The sequence below is a fragment of the Pocillopora damicornis genome, chromosome 4, assembly GCF_964200805.1.
Source record: "Pocillopora damicornis chromosome 4, jaPocDami1.2, whole genome shotgun sequence".
NCBI lineage: Eukaryota > Metazoa > Cnidaria > Anthozoa > Scleractinia > Pocilloporidae > Pocillopora > Pocillopora damicornis.
This window is the reverse complement of record NC_142673.1, coordinates 21611747-21637612: the sequence shown is the minus strand read 5'-3', so window position 1 is coordinate 21637612 and position 25866 is coordinate 21611747. Positions and strand designations below refer to the sequence as shown.

Sequence of the window (25866 nt, the reverse complement as noted above, 5' to 3'; positions counted from 1 at the left end):
TCGCAGCCGAAATCCATAAAAATGACGCATTTTGTGACAAATTTCCATTGAGTTAAGTAGAGTTGAGTTGATTTGAGAAGGTTTCTGTAATAGTTAACATTTTGTGTTTCTTGCATCAAAATGGGGGACAAAGTTGCCGTCGTTGGTAAGTCGTTGAATGCAACAAAAGTGTAGTTAACACTTTAGGAAGATGACACAGAGAACTTAGTTTCGCTGTGAAGTGAAGAAAAAAGTCCTGTTCAATATCCGAGACAATGAATATTTTAACATGTTTAAGAGGGAGGGGAATTGTTCGCGACTTTGGCACGTCGTCGGTAAAAATATTGCGCACGTCATGTAGGCCAGTCGCAAGCTTGTCGCATGTGACAAAGTTGATACCGTATAAATCAGCCCTTTGAGCACACATGACTTTTATGCATTGCTGAATCTCGTGAAATGCAGTATACTTCCTGTTTTTCTAGAGTGAGTAGTATCGCGGAAAGGGAACTGAACAGCTCACTTGGAATTATTTCAAACCACTAAAAGGTAGTGACGAAATCTCCCTTTCGTAAGAAAAAATATGTTTTTTAATGTTAGGTCTATTTTACAGTTTTTCCCCTTTCCCCCTTCCCTATAGGGTATCATCAGAACAGAGTGAACTTTGCTCATAGCATTATTTGATTAGGAGATTTCAGCGGATTGCTGAACCTCGTGAAATGCCATATATTTCCCGTTTTTGCTTTTTAGGGGGTTTTGTTTTGTTTTGTTTCGTTTGGTTTTTGTTTTTATTTGACATACGTGGTATCAAAGACTGAGATGGGAAAAAGCACACATAAAAGTATTTAAAAATCTGCTCATGATCAGGGCATTGACCCTCTCGTTTTCTCTTGATTTTATCAGGTAGATGATTCCCCTAAGGCTACTATCAGATCAAAGCGGACTTTGCTGAAAGAATTGGTCAAGTAGGAGATTTCAAGGGTTGCACATGAATAAACTCTTGAAATACAGTTATCTTCCTGTCTATCGACATAGGTGTAATCCTCCAGACGAGAAACAGCTCGCATAAGACCCACGGAGAGGCCTTTTAATTCCTTAAAACCATTAAGAAAGGTTTTAAGTTTCCTCGGCATGACATATGTATCCCATACGAGCAAGGAAGTCTTGACACGAGTTAAAAGCTTGACAAACAGGAGTTGATCTCATTCTGCAAAGTTCGTATTGTAGCTCAGGGCTGTGACAGCGAGCTGAGATGAATTCGCCCATCAATACTCCGTTTTTTCTGGTACTCATGTTTGCAAAGATCTTCATTCTTTTTTTTACAGTTACTGCAGCGTACGAACGCCGGGACAACTGCACTGAAGCCATTCAAACGCTTAAGGCAGTAATGGACAAAAGGTTCGGAAAACTTGAACGCGATATAGAAGAGATAGCTCGTGGACTGAATCTCTTGAATCCTCCAGGTATGAGGAACGTCAATAATTAATGATGCTGATTATATCCGCTTCTCATTTAAAGGTTCCTTTGCCGGCGTTTACTAAAGAAAAGCATTTCTCTCTTTTTTTTTTTTCTGTTTTGGATGGCATTAATTTTGATGTTACTTTATTTCTCAAAGCTTCACCTTTTACATCTTGCAAAGAGATTCACCTCAAAAACGGAAGGTAATTATGAACATACAAATTGAGTATTATTCTACTTTCCGACGTATAATTCATTTTCCAATTTGGAAGAAATAAATAAGCAAATGTGAAATAGAGAGTAAAGGCCTTAAGGACAGCAGCAAGTTAAGATTTATATAAAAATAACAGACGTTTTGGTGTCGGAATGATTCTCATGGTTGAAAAGTTAATGAATTGGGTCAACAAAGGAAATGACAACGAAAATACTTTCACTGTAAACTAGATTGCAAAAAGGATTTTCTTTGAGAGGGAGACAGGGAAAAGTTTATTAATTTGGTACATTTCTTCCTCTCGCTTTGTTACGCAAGCTCATAACCATGCGTAATTCTTTAGCGACGGGTATCTGAGAACGTTCACAAAGATAAAACTATCCAATTATTTAGATAACAGCATTTGAACAACTATAAATAAGAAACGAACGAAGCTATGCCTTAGCATGGGACACAGGCACTGTTTTATCTCAGCCGAAATAATTCAAGTCTTCGTAAGCTCATCTGTAAGAGGCAACATTTCTTTTTATGCTTTAATGACAGATCTCGAGGAAACACAGCCTACTTGCTTCAGACTAACACTGGTAAAATTCCTGTTTACTGTCACATGACCAGCCATGAAATTGGAGGATGCGGAGGTGGGGGGTGGACGCTGGTCATGAAAATCGACGGCCATAAGGTGCGACACAATAATGCAATATAACGTTGTAGTTTGCATTTATAGGAAACTTTTCTACTCCAGGTTTTAAACTTAAAATAGGTCACAATATGACTGAAAGATTTGGTACTTTGCTCTCAATTTTTCCAAGACCATTTCAAAGAAGCGTTTGTTTTCTCTTGATATTATATCTATCACATGCTCCTAAACGAAAAACGGTCAGACCCCTTGGTCCCTCGTCAGTCCGGTGGTAACAGGTGGACTGTACCAGATAAGTCTAATAATGGCGTACTTTTGATCGCCAAAATAAAGGGTTTCTCACTTTTTTCATTACTAGCAAACCTTCCATTACGATTCCAGTTATTGGACCAACATGGCCGACTTCAATCGTCCTGGAGGGAAAACTGGGTTTGACCATCGTGAAACCAAACTACCGACCTACTGGAGCACACCCTTTTCCAAGATCTGTCTGGGTATGAAGATCGGCCATCAGATCAACTTCATTGTCATCAACAGACCAGCCAACTCCTTGTACTCGCTGATTGCTGATGGACACTACCGCTCAACCTCACTGGATCGAAACACGTGGAAGTCGCTGATTGGTTTCCGAGCTTCACTGCAAACCAACTGTAACAAGCAAGGGTTTAACGTTTTTCCTGGTTACCGTGATTCTTCTAAAGCGAGGATTGGTATCCTTGGCAACAACGAGAAGAACTGTGGGTCCTGTGACTCGAGGATTGGGTTTGGAACAGGAGGATATCGCGATAACTCCAATACGTGTGGTAACCAGGCTACTCACAACGCGGATAATGGTGACAAGCACATCAAAGCCATGGGTTACATCCTGGTCCAGTGAAACAAGAAAAGGAAGTTAGCCACTTCTCTAAATGTGATTCATAAAGTATACGATAACTTTTTTATTCAGTAAGGAAATGACAGTAAAAGCTATAAATATCAAGTAAAATGGCAAATCTTGCAGCTGTTCTGAGGAAGTCACGAAACGATTATCCAAGAAGCGTTATGTTACCTTCTATAGAACGGCTGGTGGACGAGCAGATTTCAACCGTTAATCACATGAATAAACCCCATTTTCCATATAAACTGCGGTGCTTTACATGAATTTACAACCCCGAATAAAGCCGTGACTGCACATACGTAAAATTACGATGATGCTTTAAGTGCGTTTTACATAGCCAATCAGCTGGTAACACATCATTCGCCTTTCGCACCAATTAAGACGACTTTTCTTGTCAGTAGCACTCACTCGTGAGATATCGAGTCAAACACTCCAAGAGAAATTCCATATCTACGCGCGCCCATGTATTATTCTCTATTTAACCTATAAAAAAGTCATTGATATTTCCACGGCTTTATTCAATATCCCAATCATACCATTTTCTTGGGACGATACATTTAACGTGCGAACATTTCGAAGAGAGCGAAGCTTGGTACGGACAACAAATCATCCATGCAATTTGCGTGACACTTTTTATAGGTATTTGATGTCACTTTAGGCCTCTCCGCCCTCTTTTGGGTCATAAAGCTTTTAAATTAACAGGGCTGTCCAACATAAGCCGCTGGGCCATAATTGGATTAGCAATTAGTCAAAAGACTCAGTCATTTGCCATTGTCAAATAATTGTTATTTTTATCACCGAGGCACAGATGTCAGCAGAAATTTAACACAATCGCTTTAGATTGGTTATCTGGACTCACTTTGCAGAAAAAACTCATCGAAAAGGAAGAATACTGTAGCTAGTATGAACAAAGCCTTTATTTGTAACAAGAAGGTGATCAGTCCGAACTTGAGTTCTCTACAGTAGGCAAGGCACCAGGAAACAACTACAAGATTCAAAACAACAAGCTTTTCGGTTTATACACCTCATTAGATAAAACGTTTGAGTCTTCCCTAACAGCTTGCCAAATGGTGAACATTTATGTTTTCCTAATACAAAAGCTTTATTACAAGATTACAATCTTTTGAAAGTTTTTCAGGGCTAACCCTGCACTGATTCACAGCTGCATTCATCGGAGTAAACATTCCAAGGTACCTTTGAGTTTCCCTCAAAGATTCCGTCTCCTTTTTGATTACACACACCTGAGGCAGGAGTCATTATTTAACGACAAACCGTCGAGTCACGGAGTAAAACACTGATTTATTGTACTCAACCGCCATGTTACATATGGCGGCTATCATAATGTACAGTGTATTGCCTTACGATATAATTTTACAAAGGGGGTAAAAATGTAAAGTTGACTCGAACTTGACTCAGGCTCGAACTTGACCGGTGAAATGATATAACTCATCACAGATAAGTTAAAGTTTTTGCTTTGACTTGATGAAACTATATTAAGAGGGTCTCCAATAGGGTTCTTCAATCCCACAATCCCGACTAAAATTTTTTTCTCGTGCAACGTATACATGACTTGGCACCATGCCCAAATGCATTGCAAAAGAATGGGAGAAGGCCTGGTAAAGATTACCAGTGCGCGGGAAAGCGAGTTTGTTCTGGCCCCTGTGAGAGAGAGAGCACCAACAAGGAAGTAAATGTGGATCGGCCTGATGTGGACCGCAAACGACTTCTTTTAGAGTGATTACTCAGTTCCAGTCTTCAAGGCCTGGCCTCTAAATGAACCGAATGGGAAGTCCCGGGAACCCTGAAGCCTCGTGTGGACTGGGCATACTTCCTTTATGCCATTCAGAGCAAACGGTTATTTGAATAACAGAACCTTTGCAGCGACATCCTACTTTTCCTGTGACCTGATGCGCAAAAAATCTCGTTTTAGACTGCTAACGTAGGAAAACTAACGTGCAACGCATACTAAACGACAAATTTGTTGATGGGCCGCTATTCTATAAAATAAAAATGAATTGTGTGCTGGAAGGGTATACTAAGTTTACATTAAAGTATTTGCATGAACGTTGAAGCTTGCTTTATTGTTCTGTAGGGCGCTGTCACCACAAATTTTGACAAATAGGTCACCAATGGTCATCGCTCAACAGTCAGTCAATTTGCGTTAGGCATTTAGCACATTCCGTTTTATACTACAAATCCGACATCCTTGAAATGACAATAGAGAATTTTCGCAGATTTTTTTTTCGATGCGATACGATGTATTGTAATGCTTCTCATCCAAAACGATACCTGGATCTCAATTCAGAGTCAGTGTAAGACTCTAAGGGATCGAGCTGGTGGCGAAAAATTCTTCTCTTTCTACGATGTTGATTGTCATTTTGTTGTTGATGTTTTTTTTTTAGCCGGTGTTTAAAAATTCTTACTACCTAAAAAAATCATGGATAACGAGTGCATAGCACTATCCACACTTTGAACAACCAATATGACACCAGGGGTACAATTTATCCGCTGGATAGTGATTTATCCAGCGGATAGGAAGTTACCCATTTTTTGAACAACCGGGGCCAGATCAATAACGTGTATCATCAAACGACTTACGAATTCAGTTAATTTGGAAATATAACGTGTACGCGTTTGCCAAGATAATGATTTTCGTAATACACCGCATGATGTGTGAACTCGACGCCTCGTTTCATCTGATACTTTCCCTGTTTTCTGAAAAGATAACGAAATACAAAAAATATGTCTACTGGACAGATGAGAGCGTGTGTTACGGCATAATCATCTTGGTAAGTTAAATTGTCCGATATTTATGTAATAGTGTTTTCAAAGACACGTCAAAACACTGATAAATAAGGAAAACTGAATTTCAGAAATCGCTTCCAGAACAGAAAATAGGCTCTTGTCTTTTTCTCGAAATCTTCTGTTACTTGATATGTGGAAAACATTGCATTAAACCCACGTTTATACCACATTTTTGTCCCGTCGCCGACGTTAAGACTAATTATGTGACAATTTGGAAACTGACTAAGACTGCTCCTAAAATGCATACAAAGACTCTTGGCTGGCAATTATGTGGAAATTTAATGACATGACTCAAAATATCAAACTTTTTGACAGTTAATATTAACATAATATAGACATTAGAAGTGTTTGGGAACTACTAAAATTAGGAATGTTCTGACTAAGTATTTGGGAGTTGTTTAGGCCTGTTAGATTATCTTGAAATCCTTGTGTGAGTCTCATTAGCCTTGGTTTATCAACTGCTGCAAGACCGCACGTTTATTTTTACCTTTTGCGTAATGTGTCCTTTACCGTTGTAATAGGGCTTAATTATCGTGCGGTAATCGTCATCACTAGACGTGTTTGGGTTTTTCCTAGTCCTTGCTTAGAGTCCTCATCGGCAAGTTTGTTTAGGGTTTTGTTCTCGAAGATTGGTTGTTTTTCAAGTACCTTGTTGTTTATTTCGAATGTCTTACGACATTGTTTGGGTCGGCGTTCTAAAGATATATTCCCTCTCTCGCGAACCCAATCATGCCTACCGATAGAGTATTTAAGAGCAGGTTCTTACGGCTGAAAGAGAGCGGAAGACCGTAAGACAGAGAGAGTCAGAGAGAGACGGAGACTCAGAGAATGAAATAAAGCTCCTGAACAGACTCCAGGTGCCTCCCGTTTGCGCGCGGTGCTCGAGCTAATTCACTCCAACAAGAAACAGTCCAAACAGAAAGCAAGGCAGTTATCAACAAAATGTTTCTTTTTCATATTATAACTTAAAGCGTGGCATGAACATGCTAATGTATTGAGAGCAGAATATGCATTTAGAATTCTCTTATCCCTTTTAGAGCTCTCTTCATCAACCATACACTTAAATGTTGCATCTTCGACCAAAGCGATTTACGATGGTCTTCGTCTTGTACTTTATTGTGGTAATTTCTACAAATCGAAGATTCCATCAATCTTGTTCTTTTATTTTCGAGAAAAGTAGACACGGGTCTTTGTCTTGCAGTTTGAGACAGACGTTCCCTAATAACAAAAAGCAAAGCGTTTGAGCATGTTTTCTTCTATTCTAGTGGAAACAATTCTAGATTTTTCTTTTTTAAGATTAATCTCCTCGGTTTTGGATCCTTGGTGTTCGGTCTCGGGTTATCATTTATCGGCCGCCCTGGCGGAAAATATGTTGTTTATGTTAATCAACTTCATTAGAATCTGTTATGAAATCCAGACGAAGTTTGTTATGGATGCGTCATCTTAATAAGTCGAGAGAATATTTTGATATGTCGCTGTTCATATGACCTTTAAGTGTAGCATGAGTCCTCCGAAGTTCTTTCCCTGGTCCACTGTAGTTGAATATCATATAAGAACTGGCGTCAAATGGAGCTCCGCAAATTGGATTCCTCAACGCACGTTATTTCTCGAAGAACATAGGAAATGCGGTATGTCGAGATTGTAAAAAGGACGAGAATCAAGGACTACAGAAAACGGCTGTAAGTATTCTAATTGATACCTTTTCTCGTTTTATTCAGCCTTTCATTAAAAATATCTAACCCGCTGTTAGGTCTTGGCGCGAGTTGTAGAAAGTTCAAGTTTTGTAAAATTTCAGACAAAGCTTCCTTGTTTACCAGACAAACTGAATAAAATATTCCTCCTCTTTGTTCTTGTTTTAACTTGTTGATTTGAGTGTATATGATATTGTGAACTCCGTTTCCTATCTCATACCAGTTGTGTTGTCGAGAGTGAAATCCTCTACTAGAAGAATTTGCCTCTTAACTGCAAGCGACACTTGACAGGACCGAGATGAAGATTCACGCGATTCTTCCGCTTTGTATCGTTGTACTGTTTGCCTCAGGATATGTATCAGGTATACTGATAAATAAGCACAAACTTGACCCAATATTCGTTCCTTTTTCGGCCAACCAAAAAATGTCTGTGACTCATCTGAGAAAATTCTCTGATTTCATAAGCTCGATAATGCTGGTATCTATGATACGTTGTCGGATGGAAACGTCTTTTGTAGTCCTTTGGAGTTTTCTGCTTGGATGCATTCTAAGAAGTTAACCAAAAATTTTAATTGCATACGTCTCGGTCAGAAAGGGTCCAACTGGATCGGAGGTGCACTTTTCGCCAAAATTGCTCACAAATCTGTGAATTTTTCCCCAGCGTATTGGCCTTTGGGGTGCCAAAATCACTGTAAAAGTACGGGAGGAGACGTGGTAAAGATTACCGAAGCGCGGGAAAATGTGTTAAAAAAGTGTGGACAGGCCTATGCGACTTCTGTCATACGCTAGCCATGTAAAATCTTCTGTCTTCAAAGTCAAGAGAAAAATGTTTCAAATGTCGACAATGATTCTTGGTGTTATTCGTAACAATGAAGAGCTGGTGTCGCACAACATTTAAGGCATATTCCAGAAAACTCAGCAGAAATCCGTCGTGACACAGTCGGCTGCGCTTCGTGTGCCACTCTTTTGTTCTACTCATATTTGGACGTCATCCATAATCTATTACTGTACAGACACTAGGCAACGTAAAATCTATTTTTCAATCATGATATGGGAAAAAGGATATAAAAATCCCTCTGAAGAAAAACTATTCGTGGCACGATTTGCAACAATGTAGAGCCGGTGTATATAACAGCGAGCGTCGCATAACATTTTTTTTTCCTTTACAGCCTCGAGCTCTCGGTGCTTCACCTGTAGTCAGCCAAGAGATCCGATCAATCCTGCGTGGCAAGTGGATCTGAAGACGAACAGAGTTTACAGCACCCGAGACACCAGTATCGTTTTGTTGGAACGTTTGAAGGTGGTGCCAGGAGTTTGTACAAACCAAGGTAGGAAATAACAAAATCAGCATTACTAAAAATATGCATATTGTAGAACACGGTGACATCAACTTTAAGTTTGACGTGGTCCGATGCGTTGGATGTTTCATTAGAAAAACTGTTATCATTTAAAGTCTTAGGATGTGCCAGAGTTTAGAGTTAAGAGTTTAAATGGAAATGAACTTACTTGAATAACTAAATTAACTTACATGTATTCAAATTATTTGTAAAATGCCTTTTTCACATTGAACTCGTAATTTACTTGAAATTCACAGGAAAGATTCGCATACGATTTGATAAATGTTGGGGCTCCAAACGAACTGCCAGGATTGACCTGTGGTTTGCGCGTAAAGTGACAGGATTCTCGTTTGATATTGCCCAATCGCCCACTGTCAATGGATGGGGTAAGAGAAGAGACTTGACATTGACATGGCATAGGAGTAAAACATCTTTTTTAATGCACTATAAGAGCTTTATGTTTCACTATTGTTTTAGGAAAACAAACTATTGAAATACATCTGAGACTGAAGTTACCAATACGTTGCACATGAATGTTCTTTGGACGTTGAATGGGAATACGGGTTCACGGTGCATCAGGATTTCGCGTGCTTCAATTTCTGCTTTCCTCTTTTTTCCTTATAGGTGGCGACGCGGGAACAACTAATAAATGCGCAGAGGTACATGGCCTCCATAAAACTTTTTTAATATATTCTAACGATTTCACTGGTCACGAAGACTACAATACTGATCTTCGCATGACGGTTGAAGTAAAAAGAAAAGTCATCAGCGATCACATGACAATTTACATCAGCCATGAGCGCGTGGAAGTGACAAATTACCGCGGCTATCAAGCCGTGTACGACAGCAGATACCTGTTCCAACTAAGTGGACAGCTCATTGGGAGACCCCCGTCTACCGCGACCGACGTATGGCTGAGCATGAACCGTGTCATAAGCGGTACATATAGGTCTGGCACTGGTCTCTGCAAGGTAGCGATCTCCTGGGTCTAGCACGCCTTGCCTAGAAAGCGAGAGGAAATGAAACTCTTCTCTAAGCTTGATTCAACCAGTAGATTGTAACAATGCTGCGTAGTAAAATAAAGTTGCGCATTGTATTACATCTTACAGTTTTTTTTGTTCACGTGCTGCCACTCACATGTGCGAGTTCATTTCAAGCTCCAGGTTTACTTCGCAAAGGTTTATATTTTTTCACTGCACTTTTTCTCATTTTAAAATGCTTCTACTCCCAACTTTTTATGTAATCTTACCTTTCTCTGCCAGAAAATTCATCAACGAGACGGTCAGTCAGCCTTGATCGTCAACTCTGAACACGGATTTTCCTTTCTCCGAATATGTAGTCAATAACTCAATTGATTAAGATGAAACTTTTATTTGAGCATATCACTCTATTTGACAACCTATGTTTAGGTTATCCTCTTCCTAGGCAAAAAGATTTGGACTCGATGTGGTGTGACTTTTCATTTTAGAATATGAATTGAATTTTTTGTGGCTAAATTATATCAAATAACTCAGTGATTAAAGTAATCGATTACCGGTACTTACATTGATAAAAGCTTTTCCTTCAAAATTGAATTCGTAATCAATTGAAATTCACAGAAAAGCTTCGCTGAACATTCAATAGTTTAATCGCTGTACGGAAACAGAGTGACTTGTTCAATGAAATTCCTTTAGCACTGTTACATAACCTGTGTAATTTCCTTTTCATGCTCGTCGGCCGTTAGGGATAGCCCAAAAAACATACATTTAATTTCGTCTTCCTCTCCTTACACCAAAGTCACGATCTCGGCATTGACAAAGCGCTATGATGAGGAGTGTCTCGGTTAAAAGGTAACCGACTGTAACAAAGTCATCAAATCCTTTTGTAACCAAAATGGATGGGGTTTTATTAAACACCTTAACATTGATGAATCGTGCGTAAGCAATCAGAAGCTTCATCTTAACAAGAAGGGTATCGCCATTTTAGCAAGTAATTTAGTTAATCATATCGTCCATTGATTTAATTCTCATTCATTATCTGTGGGGGTGACCTTTGATTTTACTTCAAACCCACCTGGTTCCCGGTGCAATTCAGATTCTTTTCTGAATTCCTAAGGGCCGCGGGTTTAAAATGGCCAGCTTAAGTATTACAAGTCTACTAAAACACTTAGATGAACTTCGTATTCTGTTAAATTATGATTGTATTGATTTGCTGGCTATCAATGAGCAAGACTAGATGGGAGTATTTCTGACCAAGACGTTAAAGTTGAGGGCTATGATGTGATCCGTTGTGACAGGACTTTTAATGGTAGATTTGGAGGGGGTGTTTGCTGTTATATTCGTTCGGACATAAATTATGTTGTCCGCGAGGATTTGTATAATCAGCCCCTGTAAATCTTATCCATTGCAATTCGTAAGCGAACTTAAAAGCTTTTATAGTCATATCGTGGTAAAGACCGCCAAACTCATCTCCTGATCTTTTTGCGCATCTTGATACTTTGTTAGGAAGACTAGATTCTAAACATGTTGAACATTATCGTATAGGTGACATGAATTGTAATTCACTATCAAGTGATAATATTCATGCAAGGGCCCTCTTAAGTATTATCAAAATGTCTGGTTTGAAACAATTAATTGATGAGCCCACTCACACCTTCATCAAGCACCTTAATTGATCTTATTTTCATCAGTCATCAAGACAATATTATATGTTCTGGGATGTCTCACGTTGGCATAAGCGACCACAGCTTAATCTACGTATGCCGTAAAATTTAAATTCCCGCTCCTTCAAAAGGAATTAACTTAATCAATTATAGGAAATTTAAACACTTTAACTCCACTAATTTTCGAAACGACATTTTGACATAACCGTGGGACAATATAAAAGAATTTCACGACCCCAATGATATGTGGAAAACATGGAAAGATTTATTTATAAGTGTTTGCGACAGACATGCCCCATTGAAGACTAAACGCACGCGCCCCTCCAAGTCTCCTTGGATTACTACCGTATTAAAAAAGCGGATGAACTTCAGAGACCGGCTTAAGAGGAAAGCTATAAAATCCAGAGATCCCTCTTCTTGGAACCAGTTTCGAAAAACGAAAAATCGAGTAAATCGGGAAATTAAGTCTGTTAAAAAGGCCTACTATAAAATTGTTTTTAACGGTTGCGCCAAAGATCAACGCAAAACTTGGGAAACGATCAACAAAATGACATCTCGTAAGACGAATAAAACTGTCATAAATGAAATACAATATCAAGGGCAAAAATTGAAGAGTCAAGCAGACGTTGCTGAATTATTAAATACTTTCTTTACTGAAATTGGACCTAACTAACAACCGAAATGTTGAGAATGCTGAGACCACCTATGAAGAATTTCTTTGCGCAACTAACAAGGAGTTCGCCTTTGAGGAAACAACATCGGCAAATACTTTTTCTCTGCTCTCAAAACTTTGTAGGTCTAAAGCTACTGGACTACATGATATTTCAGCTAAACTGTTAAGGGAGTGTCCTGATTTAATTGCAGAGTCTCTCACTTATATATTTAATCAATCCCTGTTAACTAGTATTTTTCCTGATCAGAGGAAGTCTGCTAGGGTTACCCCATTGTATAAAGATTCTGGAAAACGCAATGATACCACAAACTATCGACCAATATCAGTGTGGTGAATTTGATTTGGTTCGAAATAGATTCCATGTTGCCATGGGTCTTTACAGAGGTAGATCACAGTTGACATCAAAATGTGGTAAAAAAAAAAAAAAGTGATTCACGAGATGCCTGATGTCTCCGGTGATCCATTTCTGTACAAGCCCCAGGCAACATGGAATCTATTTTGCTCTATATGATAGACATAACAAAGAACCGATCAAAATGCAAATATGATTAAACTATTCATAGAATTTGTTTTGGTTTCCATCTATGTCATGTCTGAAGTTTTTTTTTTTTTACATCAAACCATATTTTTATTTGAAACATTCTCTCGTATGTTTTACGATATGGAAAGGAGAAACTAACAAAACAACGACAATCAAAACGAAAAAATAGCCAAGAGAAAAATGTTTCAAATGTCGACAATGATTCTTGGTGTTATTCATAACAATGAAGAGCTAGTGTCACGCAATATTTGAGGCATATTCCAGAAAACTCAGCAGAAATCCGTCGTGACAAATTTGGCTGCGCTTCGTGGGCTACTCTTTTGTTCTACTCATATTTAGACGTCATCCATGAAGAGGCGCGGTGGCCTCATGGTTAGCGCGCTCGACTCCGGATCGGGTGGTCCGGGTTCGAGCCCTGGCCGGGGTCATTGTGTTGTGTTCTTAGGCAAGACACTTTACTCTCACAGTGCTTCTCTTCACCCAGGTGTACAAATGGATACCAGCAAAATGTGCTGGGGGTAACCCTGCGATGGACTAGCATCCCATCCAGGGGGGAGTAGCAATACTCCTAGCCGCTGAATGGTTTGGAATATGCCTCAAACGTTATGTCGCTTACTGTGCAGACACTAGGTTACGTGAAATCCGTTTTTTAATTAAGATATGGGAAAAAGGAAATAAATATCTCTCTGGAGAAAAACTATTCGTGGCACGATTTGCAACAATTTAGAGCCGGTGCATATTAAAGCGAGGACCATCACATAATGTTTGAGGCATATTCCAAACCATTCAGCAGACATCAGTCGTGAGAGCTTGTGGTTTAATCAGCAGTTTTCCTCAGTCTATCGAGATGATTATACTTCATCTTTCGACAACGCTTTATATTACCTTGACCAGCTTGAGCACCTTTACAGGTAGTGCTAGTTTCTGCCTAGTTTAAGTTTTTTCGTAGTTGTTCCATCCCTTCCCCACTTTCTTTGTGGATAATTCAAAACTCGTTATAACCCGCTTTGACTTTTGTGTTTGTCACGAGCAGTTTATCTTGTTGTTCTACAGAAGCCTGATGAAATTCTTGACCATCATATCGAGGGCTAGTTTCAATTTGTGTCATTTAATTCAGAGAAAAGGAAGGAAAGTCCGTTTTCCGCTACTGATTCCTCTTAGACCCTTCATCCTTGGAGAAATGGTTTTAAAAATCCAACGCAAACTTACAAGAAGACAACAAAACACATCCTTTTTTTTAACTTTACGGCCTCGGGCTGTCTCTGTTTCACCTGTAGTCAGCCCAGAGATCCGATCAGTCCTGGGTGGCAAGTAGATCTGAACACGAACAGAGTTTACGGGACCCGAGACGCCAGTATCGTTTTGCTGGAACGTTTGAAGGTGGTGCCAGGAGTTTGTACAAACCAAGGTAGGATATAACAAAATCAGCATCACCAAGAAAATACATTTTGTAGAACACGGTGATTTCAACTTTAAGTCTGACGTGGTCCAGTGCATTGGGTGCTTTATTGGGAAAACTCATTTAAAATTTTCAAGATGTGCCAGAGTCTAGAGTTAAGAGCTTAAATTAAAATGAACTTACTTGAATACCTAATTTACATTGAACTCGTAGTTTACCTGAAATTCACAGGAAAGCTTCGCATAAGATTTGATAAATGTTGAGGCTCCAAAGGAACTGCTAGGATTGACCTGTGGCTGTCGATGATCGGGTAAGAGAAGAGACCTAGTTTAACGTATTGAAATGCCACTAGTAAGTAAGTAAAGCCTTTAGTGGCCCATGGGGCCGGTGCTTAACTCTGGTTTTCTTAGCATGAAGCGGCTAGGAGTATTGCTACTCCCCCTGGATGGGATGCTAGTCCATCGTAGGGTTACCCCCAGCACATTTGCTAGTACCCATTTGTACACCTGGGTGAAGAGAAGTACTGTGAGAATAAAGGCCTAAGAACACAATGACCCTGGCCAGGGCTCGAACCCGGACCACCCGATCCTAACCATGAGGCCACCGCGCCTCCATTGACATGCCACTGTATAGGAGTAAGTCTTTTTTAATGCACCATAAGAGCTTTATGCTTCACTCTTGTTTTAGGAAAACAAATTATTGAAATACATCTGAGAATAAAGTTACCAATACGTGGCACATGAATGTGCTTTGGACATTCATTGGGAACATGGGTGCATGGTGCATCTGGATTTCGCGTGCTTCAATTTCTCCTTTGTCCTTTTTTTTTCCTTTCCTTCTGCTTTCCTCTTTTTCCTCATAGGTGGCAACGCGGGAACAACCACTAAAGGCGCAGAAATACATAACTACAATAAACATTTTTTAATATTTACCAACGATTTCACTGGTCACGAGGACTACACCACTAACGGTCACCTGACGGTTGAATCCAAAGAAAAAGTCATTAGCGATCACACGACGATTTACATCAGCTATGAGCGTGTGGAAGTGACCAATTACCGCGGCTATCAAGCCGTGTACGACAGCAGATACCTGTTTCAACTAAGTGAACGGCTCATTGCAACACCCCCCTCTACTGCGACCGACATCTGGCTGAGCTGGAACCGTGTCATACGCAATTCATATAGGCGTGGCACTGGTCTCTGCAAAGTAGCGATCTCCTGGGTCTAGCAAGCCCTGCTCAGCACGTGAGAGGAGATGCTGCTGCATAGAAAAGAGGAGATGAAACCTTTCTCTGAGCTTGAGTCAACCAGTAGATTGTAACAATGCTGCGTAGTAAAGAGATGAAACTCTTCTCTGGGCTTGAGTCAACCAGTAAATTGTAACAATGCTGCATAGTTAAGAGGAGATTATGTTAAACGATAAAAATACAACTATATTTAATCTGAAATATCGTAAGGGTTTCCTTATATTGGTGTCGGGGAAAGGGAATCGAAATATTATATTACTTTAAACCATTCCTGCAAAAAAAGGGCAGGTTGATTACTCCTTATTCCTTTTGGAGGTCTTATCTTAAAGATAGAGTTTGGTCACGTTTTCCTCGTTATGATCGTGAAGTTGACATGGAAACAGTTGTTCAGTTTCTACGGTAATTAGAACTCGTGATAGTGTCTTGGGAAAGCTTTGTTATTAATTAAGTTAATTTGTTAATCCAGGAAGTCAGTTTCTACGGTAATTAGAACTCGTTTGTTAATCCAGGAAGAGTGAATCTCTCTGGTAAAAGGTCACGTTCGACACCTCCCGTTCTTAAAGGTGTAAACATGGGATACCCTTCATGTTTCGCAATTAGATAGTTACTATGACTAGCACGTAGCAACTTGGGGGCGGTACTTGTGAACGCCCCTTCTTCTTCAACTTTTGTAATCATGATGTTGTTATGTAACGGTCTGCTACGGCAATTTTCTCTTAAGATACCCCTTTAGATGTGAATAATATTCCGTCAATAGCTTAGTTATGATTTTTATATTACCAATCTCGTTTCTGTTCTGGCCGATCTCAACTGTAAGAATAAGAGACTTAAGGCAGGAACTGTCACGCGTAATCTAACATGATTCGCTGGCTGAGATGGAACGATGACGATACAAGAAGATTGACAGCTTAGTAGTGTCATCTGCAGTGTCACCTTTATAAACGGTGACCCTCGCTTTTCTCATCAGATAGGAGTTAGTCCCCGTTGTAACAACTTGAGAAGAAAAGAGATTAAAGAAGAATCAACCAAACCAACAACGAGTGTTAGCGTAGTAAAATAAAATTGTGCATTGTAATGCATCTTAAGGTTTTTTTTTCGGTTCACGTGCTGCCACTGACATGTTTTGAGCTCCAGGTTTACTTTGCAAAGGTTTCTTTTCTTTTCACTACACTTTTTCTTATATGAAAATGCTTCTACTCCCAGTTACCTATATGTTTACCTCTCTCTGCCAGAAAATTCACCGAAGAGTGTTGCATGACGTGTATAATTTCCTTTTCATACTCGTTGTCGGCCGTCAGGGATAGCCCAAAAAACAAACATATCACTAAAGTGGGTAAGTTTACCAACAAACTGTGGTGTTTCGCTCTGACAAAGGGCTAAGGTTTAAAAACTTTTTATGATAACCAATTAACACTCTCATCTTACTGGATAAAACCAAATTGTCCTAACAAACAAACAAACAAACAAACAAAATGAGTCAAAGCATTAAGTCTGAGGTTGGAAGACAGGTTACAAATTAATCTTACTGTCTTGGTCAACTTAAAAGTTTGATATAAATTACATTCCCGTCCAACATTAATTCCACCCAACAGTCGCTTTAGATTGGTTATCTGGACCCACTTTGCAGATAAAGCTCATTGAAAAGGAAGACTTCTGTAGATAGTATGAACTAAGCCTTTATTTGTAACAAGAAGGTGATCGGTCCGAACTTGAGTTCTCTACAGAAGGCTAAGCACCAGGAAACTACTACAAGATTCAAAACAACAAGTTTTTCGGTTTATACACCTCAGTAGATAAAACATTTGAGTCTTCCCTGACAGCTTGCCAAAAGGTGGACATTTAGGTTTTCCTAATACGAAAGCTCTATTGCAATATTTTGAAAGTTTGCGAGGGTCAATTCTGCTCTGATTCACAGCTGCATTCATAGAAGTAAACATTCCAAGGCACCTTCGAGTTTCCCCCAAAGATTCCGTATCCTTTTTTGATTATATACACATTACGCAGAATTCCTCATTTAACGACAAACCGTCTAGACCCAGAGTAAAAATCTGATTTCTCGTACTCGACCGACATGTTACATATGGCGGTTGCCATAATAGTGTATTGCCTTACGATGTTATTTTACAGAGAAAGGAAAAATTAAAGTTGACTCGAACGTGACTTGTGAGTCGAACTTGACTCGAGCTCGAGGTTGACTCATGAAAAGGTATAACTCATCACAGATAAGTTAAGCTTTTTGCTCTGACTTGATAAAACTATATTAAGTCTATTCTCGCTTAGTGAATATCTAATAAACAGAATCCTTGTTGTCATGCATCTGTTCAGTAAGAGATCACAGGTGACTTCATAATGTCGTAAGAACAAAAAAGTCACACTCAGTGCTCAGTGGAGTGTGTCACTGATAGCTGTTGAGCGTTCTGGAATAAGCAACTTTTTTATCCGTGATCTATAACTGTACAGACCCATGGAAACATGGAATCTATTCCGATTTTTCATTAGTAACAATATCTTCTTTTTTTATCATATGAACAAATAGATTCGGGGTTGCTATGTGTTTGTACTGTAATAGATCGTGGAAGACACCAAAATGTGGCAAGAAGAAAAAAAGACACATTTTCTGTGATCTAACAACATGTAATCTAATTGTTTTATTTGATGAACAAGGAAAGTTTTACTCATGGTGAATTTGATTTGGTTCGAAATAGATTCCTTGTTGCCATGGGTCTTTATGGTGATAGATCACGATTAACTTCAAAATGTGGTAAAAACGAAAAAGTGATACATGAGATGCCAGATGTTTTCTGTGATCCATTATTGTACGAGCCCCAGGCAACATGGATCTATTTTGCTTTTTATAATAGACAAGGAAAAAGTTGTTAATAGAACATAAGAAAGAACCAATCAAAATGAAAATATGATTAAACTATTCATAGAATTTGTTTTGGTTCCCATCTATGTCATGTCTGAAGTTTATTATTTTGTAACATCAAACCATGTTTTTATTTGAAACCTTCTCTCGCATGTATCACGATATGGAAAAGAGAAAGTAACAAAACAACGACAATCAAAAAGAAAAAACAGCCAAGAGAAAAATTGTTTCAAATGTCGACAATGAGTCTTGGTGTTGTTCGTAACAATAAAGAGCTGGTGTCACACAACATTTGAAGCATATTCCAGAAAACTCAGCAGGAATCCGTCGTGACACATTTGGCTGCGCTTCGTGTGTCACTCTTTTGTTCTACTCATATTTGGACGTCATCCACGATCTATTACTGAACAGACACTAAGCAACGTAAAATATATTTTTCAATTAAGATAAATTAAAAAGGAAATGAAAATCTCTCCAGAGAAAAACTATTCGTGGCACGATTTGCAACAATATAGAGCTGGTACATATAAAAGCGAGCGTCACTTAACGTTTGAGGCATATTCCAAACCCTTCAGCAGACATCAGTCGTGAGAGCTCGTGGTTTAATCGACAGTCTTCCTCAGTCTACCGAGATGATTATACTTCATCTTTCGATGACGCTTTATATTACCTTGACCAGCTTGAGCGCCATGACAGGTATTGCGCTAATTCACTTTTATCATTGATTGGCTGGGTCTACCTAGTTTCCGTTTTTTTCGTAGTTGTTCCTTTTTCTCCCCACCCCAACCTCCCTTTTGTGGATGATTCAAAAGTCGTTTATAACCCGTTTTGATCTTTGCGTTTATCACGAGCGGTTTATCTTGTTGTTCTACAGAAGCCTCTGCTGAAATTCTTGACCATCATATCGAAGGCTTGTTTAAAACTGCATCATTTAATTCAGGGAAAAAGAAGGAAAGTTCGTTTGCTGCTGCTGATTCCTCTTGGACCCTTAATCCTTAGAGAAACGGTTTTAAAAATCCAACGCAAACCTACAAGAAGATAACAAACATATATCCTTTTTGTTCCTTTGCAGCCTCGGGCTGTCGGTGCTTTACCTGCAGTCAGCCCAGAGATCCGATCAGTCCTGCGTGGCAAGTGGATCTGAACACGAACAGAGTTTACGGGACCCGAGACGCCAGTGTCGTTTTGCTGGAAAGTTTTAAGGTGGTACCAGGAGTTTGTGCAAACCAAGGTAGAAAATAACAAAATTAGCTTTACCAAGAATATACATATTGTAGATCACGGTGATTTCAGCTTTAAGTTTGACGTGGTCCGATGCGTTGGATGTTTCAGAAGAAAAAACTGTTATCATTTAAAGTCTTCAGGATGTGTTAGAGTCTAGAGTTAAGAGCTTAAACTGAAATAAACTTACTTGAATAATTACCTTAACTTACGTGTTCAAATTACTTGTAAAATGCTTTTTACATTAAACTCTTAATTTACTTGAAATTCACAGGAAAGATTCGCATAACATTTGATAAATGTTGGGGCTCCAAACGAACTGCCAGAATTGACCTGTGGTTTGCGCGTAAAGTGACAGGATTCTCGTTTGATATTGCCGACTCGCCCACTGTCAATGGATTTGGTAAGAGAAGAGACTTGACATTGACATGGCACTGCATAGGAGTAAAACATCTTTTTTAATGCACTATAAGAGCTTTATGCTTCACTATTGTTTAAGGAAAACAAACTATTGAAATACATCTGAGACTGAAGTTACTAATACGTTGCGCATGAATAAAAGCAATGTACTTTGGACATTTAAGGGGAACATGGGTCCACGGTGCATCAGGATTTTGCGTGCCTCAATTTCTCCTTTGTTCTTTTTTTCCTTGTAGGAGGCGACGCGGGAACAACTACTAAAGGCGCAGAGGTACATGGCTACAATAAAAATTTTTTAATATTTACAAACGATTTCACTGGTCACCAGGATTACACCACTAATGGTCACCTGACGGTTGAATCCAAAGCAAAAGTCATCAGCGATCACATGACGATTTACATCAGCCATGAGCGTGTGGAAGTGACCAATTACCGCGGCTATCAAGCCGTGTACGACAGCAGATACCTGTTTCAACTAAGTGGACAGCTCATTGGGAGACCCCCGTCTACCGCGACCGACGTATGGCTGAGCATGAACCGTGTCATAAGCGGTACATATAGGTCTGGCACTGGTCTCTGCAAGGTAGCGATCTCCTGGGTCTAGCACGCCCTGCCTAGAAAGCGAGAGGAAATGAAACTCTTCTCTGAGCTTAAGCCAACCAGTAGATTGTAACAATGCTGCGTAGTAAAATGAAGTTGTGCATTGTGATGCATCTGAAGGTTTTTTTTGTTCACGTGCTGCCACTCGCATGTGCAAGTTCATTTCAAGCTCCGGGTTTACTTTGCAAAGGTTTCTTTTTTTTCACCGCACTTTTCTTATTTGAAAATGTTTCTACTCCCAACTTTTTATATAATTTTACCTTTCTCTGCCAGAAAATTCACCGAAGAGAAATTAGTCAGCCATGATCGTCAACTTTGAACACGGATTTTTCTTTCTCCGAATATGTAGTCAATAACTCACTTGATCAAGATGAAATTTATATTCAAGCACATCACACTATTTGACGACCTACGTTTGGATTATCCACTTTCTCCTTGATAGCCAAAAAATTGGACTCCGTATGACTTGACTTTTCATTTTCAAAATATGAATTTGAATTTCTTACGGCTAAATTATAACAGATAACTCGGAGATTTGATTAATCGATTACCAGTACTTACATTGATAGAAGCTTTCCCTTCAAAATTGAATTAGTAATCAGTTGAAATTCACAGAAAAGCTTCGCTTAACATTCAATAGTTTAATCGATGTACAGAAACAGAATGACGTGTTCCGTGGAATCCCTTCAGCACTGTTGCATGACCTGTATAATTTTTTTTTTATACTCGTTGTCGGCCGTCAGGGATAGCCCAAAAAAACAAATACATCACTAAGGTGGGTAAGTTTAGAAACAAACTGTGGTGTTTCACTCTGACGAAGGGCTAAGCTTTGGAACCTTTTTATAATAGCCAATTTATACTTTCATCTTACAGGATAAAACCAAGTTGTCTTAACAAACAAACAAACAAAATGAATCCAAACATAAAGCCTGAGGTTGGAAGACAGGTCACAAATTAATCTTACACTTTCTTGGTCGTCCCAAAAGTTTGATATAAATTATCTTCCCATCCAATATCAGTTCTACCCTGCTAACAATATAGAGAGACTCTTGGCAAGTTACTGCCAATAATTCATGGAACACTGACATCACTCATGGGATACTGACAGTGCCCAGGAAGAAAGAAATGAAATGAACTTAAATCCAAGAATAGGATAGGAGGCAGGGACTTTACATCCTTGAGCATTTCCCAACAACAAAGCAAAGACAAATTCTATAGCAGCAAATTGTTTTATTACATTGTGAAGGAGTTTCTACACATCACACTTTCATCTCCTTGATCTTGGCCTTTTCCAACTTGTGTGCAGCTGCCTGTGACTTGCTTCCCATGATGCCCCCACCCCAGTGTTTTCTGATCTCATCAAACCTCTCATTGAAGTTAGTCTTGACTGCCTCGCAGAGGTTCGTAAAGTTATTCTTGTCTTCAGGACGTACAGCAGTAAAACACAGTACTGTGGCTGTCTTCTTGTGTACTACTTTTCCCAGCCTACAGACAGGAATAAATAAAGACAGTCTAAGTCACTACCTTTAATTTAAAGTAGAAGTTTACTTCTGAACCCTTGAATTTTTATCTCCAAAGTTTAGAACTATATCTTGTGACACCAGCCTTGTTTTGAAGTTCCAAAGAGTAATCTGGCCTTTTAAGAATTGCTTTGAAATAGGCTTAAGATTTCATTATGATGCTGCCATTTCAAGTTTCACTTGGCAACATGGCTGCTTACATGTGATACAACAAAGTCTTGCTCTTTTTATTTAAACATCTTAACAATGTGTTTGATCAATCACATATGCTACACAAAGCGTATTCTTTAATGATTTCTTCAACATTCAGAGCAGCAACTATTTATGCACTGCTTGTTACTGCTTTCAGTGTGTCATCAGGTTGCAGTATTGCTTGAAAACATAACACCATCCAGAATAGAACTTTTTGCACATTTCAAAGTAATTTTGACAGGTTAGGTTAGTCTTTTGAACCTCATACATGGTGAGAAAAGCACAGAGCTATTTCTGCTTTTAATCTTATGAAGAAGAATCTGTACATATGGTCTGCCAATTAATTCCTTCCCTTGGGAAGGTAAAATTTGAGAGTTGCTTGTCCAAGAGACAAACTGGAAAGGAATTTTGTTGTCAAACCATTTAGTAGTTTTGATATATTTAAAAATCATCCTGACACCTATGCCACCAGCTTTCAACTCAACACATCACAAATAATGCCCCTATTCATTCTCTATTTCTTTTTCTACCTCATTTGCACCTAATAATCTCCAAATGATACTAGTTGTCTAATACAAAGCAGTAACTGCTTCAAGATGAATATAATTAAAGAAATTGCAATAGAAGAAAGAAGGATCTGTGTCATAGGCTTTGGAATCTTCTTTGGTTTATAATAACACCACTCACCTAGCTTTGCCCTTTATGATACAATAAGGAACACCCATTTTCCTACAGAGAGCTGGAAGCCACACAACAAGCTGTAAAATGAACAAGTCATGTACTCCCTTAGTGCCTCTGTTTGACAAGGCAAAACATTCTTTGCTTATTCATTTCTATAAATCTCAAATATTTCTTCAAAGTGATACTTCCTATAATTATGAACTTCTATTTGACAACCAAACAGCCTCCCAAAAATCATACCCAGAATTGAGGGTACATGGGGATTAATAAAAGGTTGACATATAGCAATTATCTTTGGTGTTCAAGATAAATCACTCAACCAGATTCATCATTTAGGTTTTCTGTAATGGCCACATCAGCATAACTTACATCATTTTATTTGAAATTGTGAGCTTCTTTTTCAAGTTTAAGAGAGATGGAGAGAGATAGAGAGAACAGAAAAATTTATTCAGCAAAACCTCATTGGAAGGCAAATCTACAACTCCTTTTGATATAATTCTAACAGAGTCATTCAATGATATGGAAAGCAATTTTTTGGAAAATTTAAAGTAAACTTATTGACAATTACAAACCACTGATAACAAGCACTGGGAGTAAAATCATTCACTTTCCAATTAGAATTTGTGCTAAAACATGTCTTAGTTTTAGTCTCCAACACACCCTCAAGAAAATTCTAACTAACCTCAATGGGGTCTACATCATGAGCAATGACCACAAGTTGAGCTTTCTTGTTCTCTACAAGACTGGTCACATGATTTAGGCCATATTTGATCACAACTGGCTTCTTTCCCGCAGGTTCTTCTTTACCCTCTGCTTTCTTTTCAGCCTTAGCAGTAAGACGTGCTTTCTTCTCGGCCTTGGTCTCTGGGCGATACTTGTGCATCAGTTTGAAAAGCTGTGTGGCTAGACAAAATAAAAAAAATTAAACAAAATTTTAGATTTTAAATCCTTAAAGCAGTTTTCAATGACTTAAAATGGTAGCTGCAATAGGAATTATATTCTTGAACAAGAGTAATGCATGGAAAAGCCTACAGTCAAAAGGTATGCTTAGTAGCATAACACTTTAACTAGTGTGAGTTTCCCACGAACTAAGAGCACCCTTCAATAAAGGTAACAGATGATTGCTTTTTAATTAGGTCTAAAAATTTCTGTCCCTTCTAGAGAGGCATCATTAACACAAGGTTTCACTGAATAAAATGTTGCCCATACCGGTCTGTTTATCCAGTGTCTGAGTGAACTGATTGACAGAAGGAGGAACCTTCAAACGCTGGTAAAGAACACTCCTTTGCCTTTGAAGTCTGATGTATTTTGGCCATCGGACAAATCTGCTCAAATCACGTTTGGGCTGGATATCCCCACCTAGAAGTCAAAGGGAAATTCAAATTCAATAGCAGATTATAACCTATAGTAATGAAGGTGAGGTATTATTCTTTAAAAACCTTTCTTTTTTTTTAGAGTAAATCATGAGTTAACAAGGTAAGGTTTGAAGAAGAATATGAATTTACAAGCAAAATCACACAACAAGCAAGGATTGTTTCTGGGCATTAAAAATGATGCTTATCTAAGAGATCATTACAATTATTTGGTAACTGAGGGGTCTTCATAACTACAAAGGTTATAGTAATTTTTTTGATTGCAATGCCTTCAATCCTTGCAGTCATTAGCTCTCATGATCCCATGGGTCACCAGATGGAAACTAAGTTACTGTGAACTATAGGCTTAAATCTGCTTTATCTTACTCCTTAAAGAGACAGAAGTGAATATGGTTTTTGAGTGCAAGGAATTGAGGACCACCATTTCACTACATTGTACAAGTACACATATTTGTATTACTTATAAAAACTTTGAATCACACATTCTACAATCACCCTTTTCTACATCATCTAACCTTCACATTCAGAAATGAATACAAAAAACACAAAAATTAGACTTAAGTAAACCAACATAAAATTGGTTTTGCTGTTTGATAGGGTTATCATCTTACCTATGCCAAAATTCCTTGGCCGTTTTTCAATGAGAGGATTAACAACCTTTTTTGGCACTGGTTTGGATGTGGTGTAAGGGGCTGGTGCCACCTTCTTTACCCTTTTAGTTTTAGGCTGCAGAATCAACAGAATGGAATACATTGCAATTTTGTTCATACACCAAACTGGATTAATTTACTTGCACAGTATCAAGAAAAGTAATGTAGTAAGAGTAACGAGTAAATGTGGCTCTAAAGAAATGCATAAAAAATAAGCTACTGAAAAATATTAAAATATTCTACTAGATAATAACATTCACCACAACCTTTAAGTTGCCAGATAACTCTGGAAAGATATGACAACAAACTAATAAATGCTGAGGACCTTATGCATTTCCACGTTTCCAAATGCTCAAAATGTTTCGAGAAATAAGAACTAAATTACAAGAAAACCACACGAGACATCATTACCCATAGATCTCACGTGCAAAATAATTTCTACAGAATTATTACAGACGAAAACAGTTCGGCACAAAAACCTTCAATAGGTAGGCAGAAAGACGTACACTACGACATTAATTTTGATAGAGATAGCAACTAGCAAGATGGTGGTACAACTGACAGTACGTTGGTTAAAGGGGGTTTAGAGTGACCGTCTCAGACCAAGACGATAAATCATGGAGTATACCACGAAATATTGCTAAATGAAGCTCTTTTCACCGAAAATAAGAGAAAATAGATCACCTCAAATACTGTCCACATACTGGACCCTAGTTTATTAGCCCTTAAGAAGTGAACAAATTTAAGATGGACTAGATGGAAGATAGCTTTTAATACAATAATTCGAAAAGACTTACCATCTTTTTCGATGGCGGATGAAGAGGAAAGTTGCAAAGGCGCTTGGG

General features: G+C 38.6%; 4 protein-coding genes across 6 annotated transcripts; 3 read left to right on the top strand and 1 right to left on the bottom strand.

Annotated features, from left to right (window-relative positions):
• Nucleotides 1-418: 418 nt before the first annotated feature.
• LOC113671701 (putative skeletal organic matrix protein 5) lies at nucleotides 419-3404 on the top strand. 3 transcript variants are annotated; one of them, XM_089202513.1, is made up of 6 exons: nucleotides 419-525; nucleotides 880-941; nucleotides 1302-1439; nucleotides 1592-1637; nucleotides 2189-2324; nucleotides 2641-3404. In XM_089202513.1, the coding sequence occupies exons 3-6, from the start codon at nucleotides 1364-1366 to the stop codon at nucleotides 3157-3159; spliced, it is 777 nt and encodes a 258-aa protein (XP_089058639.1). In that variant the 5' UTR covers nucleotides 419-525; nucleotides 880-941; nucleotides 1302-1363; the 3' UTR covers nucleotides 3160-3404. The 3 variants fall into 3 exon arrangements, with proteins under 3 accessions (XP_089058639.1, XP_089058640.1, XP_027043753.2); XM_089202514.1 differs by lacking the exon at nucleotides 880-941; XM_027187952.2 differs by lacking the exons at nucleotides 419-525; nucleotides 880-941 and having other exon boundaries at nucleotides 1146-1439.
• Nucleotides 3405-7156: 3752 nt separating this feature from the next.
• Nucleotides 7157-10088, top strand: LOC149047246 (uncharacterized). The gene is made up of 5 exons (XM_089202511.1): nucleotides 7157-7643; nucleotides 7879-8017; nucleotides 8825-8983; nucleotides 9250-9378; nucleotides 9617-10088. The coding sequence occupies exons 2-5, from the start codon at nucleotides 7954-7956 to the stop codon at nucleotides 9982-9984; spliced, it is 720 nt and encodes a 239-aa protein (XP_089058637.1). The 5' UTR covers nucleotides 7157-7643; nucleotides 7879-7953; the 3' UTR covers nucleotides 9985-10088.
• Nucleotides 10089-12745: 2657 nt separating this feature from the next.
• LOC149047245 (uncharacterized) lies at nucleotides 12746-20712 on the top strand. Its single transcript, XM_089204233.1, has 4 exons — nucleotides 12746-12787; nucleotides 14009-14255; nucleotides 19860-19988; nucleotides 20242-20712. Exons 1-4 carry the CDS (start codon nucleotides 12746-12748, stop codon nucleotides 20607-20609), a joined length of 786 nt encoding a protein of 261 aa, XP_089060359.1. The 3' UTR covers nucleotides 20610-20712.
• Nucleotides 20713-21820: 1108 nt separating this feature from the next.
• Nucleotides 21821-25844, bottom strand: LOC113671668 (large ribosomal subunit protein eL8). The gene is made up of 6 exons (XM_027187916.2): nucleotides 25819-25844; nucleotides 24983-25097; nucleotides 24208-24357; nucleotides 23681-23901; nucleotides 23005-23075; nucleotides 21821-22090 (listed from the first exon to the last, which is right to left on the bottom strand). Exons 1-6 carry the CDS (start codon nucleotides 25819-25821, stop codon nucleotides 21865-21867), a joined length of 786 nt encoding a protein of 261 aa, XP_027043717.2. The 5' UTR covers nucleotides 25822-25844; the 3' UTR covers nucleotides 21821-21864.
• Between the last annotated feature and the right edge of the window lie 22 nt (nucleotides 25845-25866).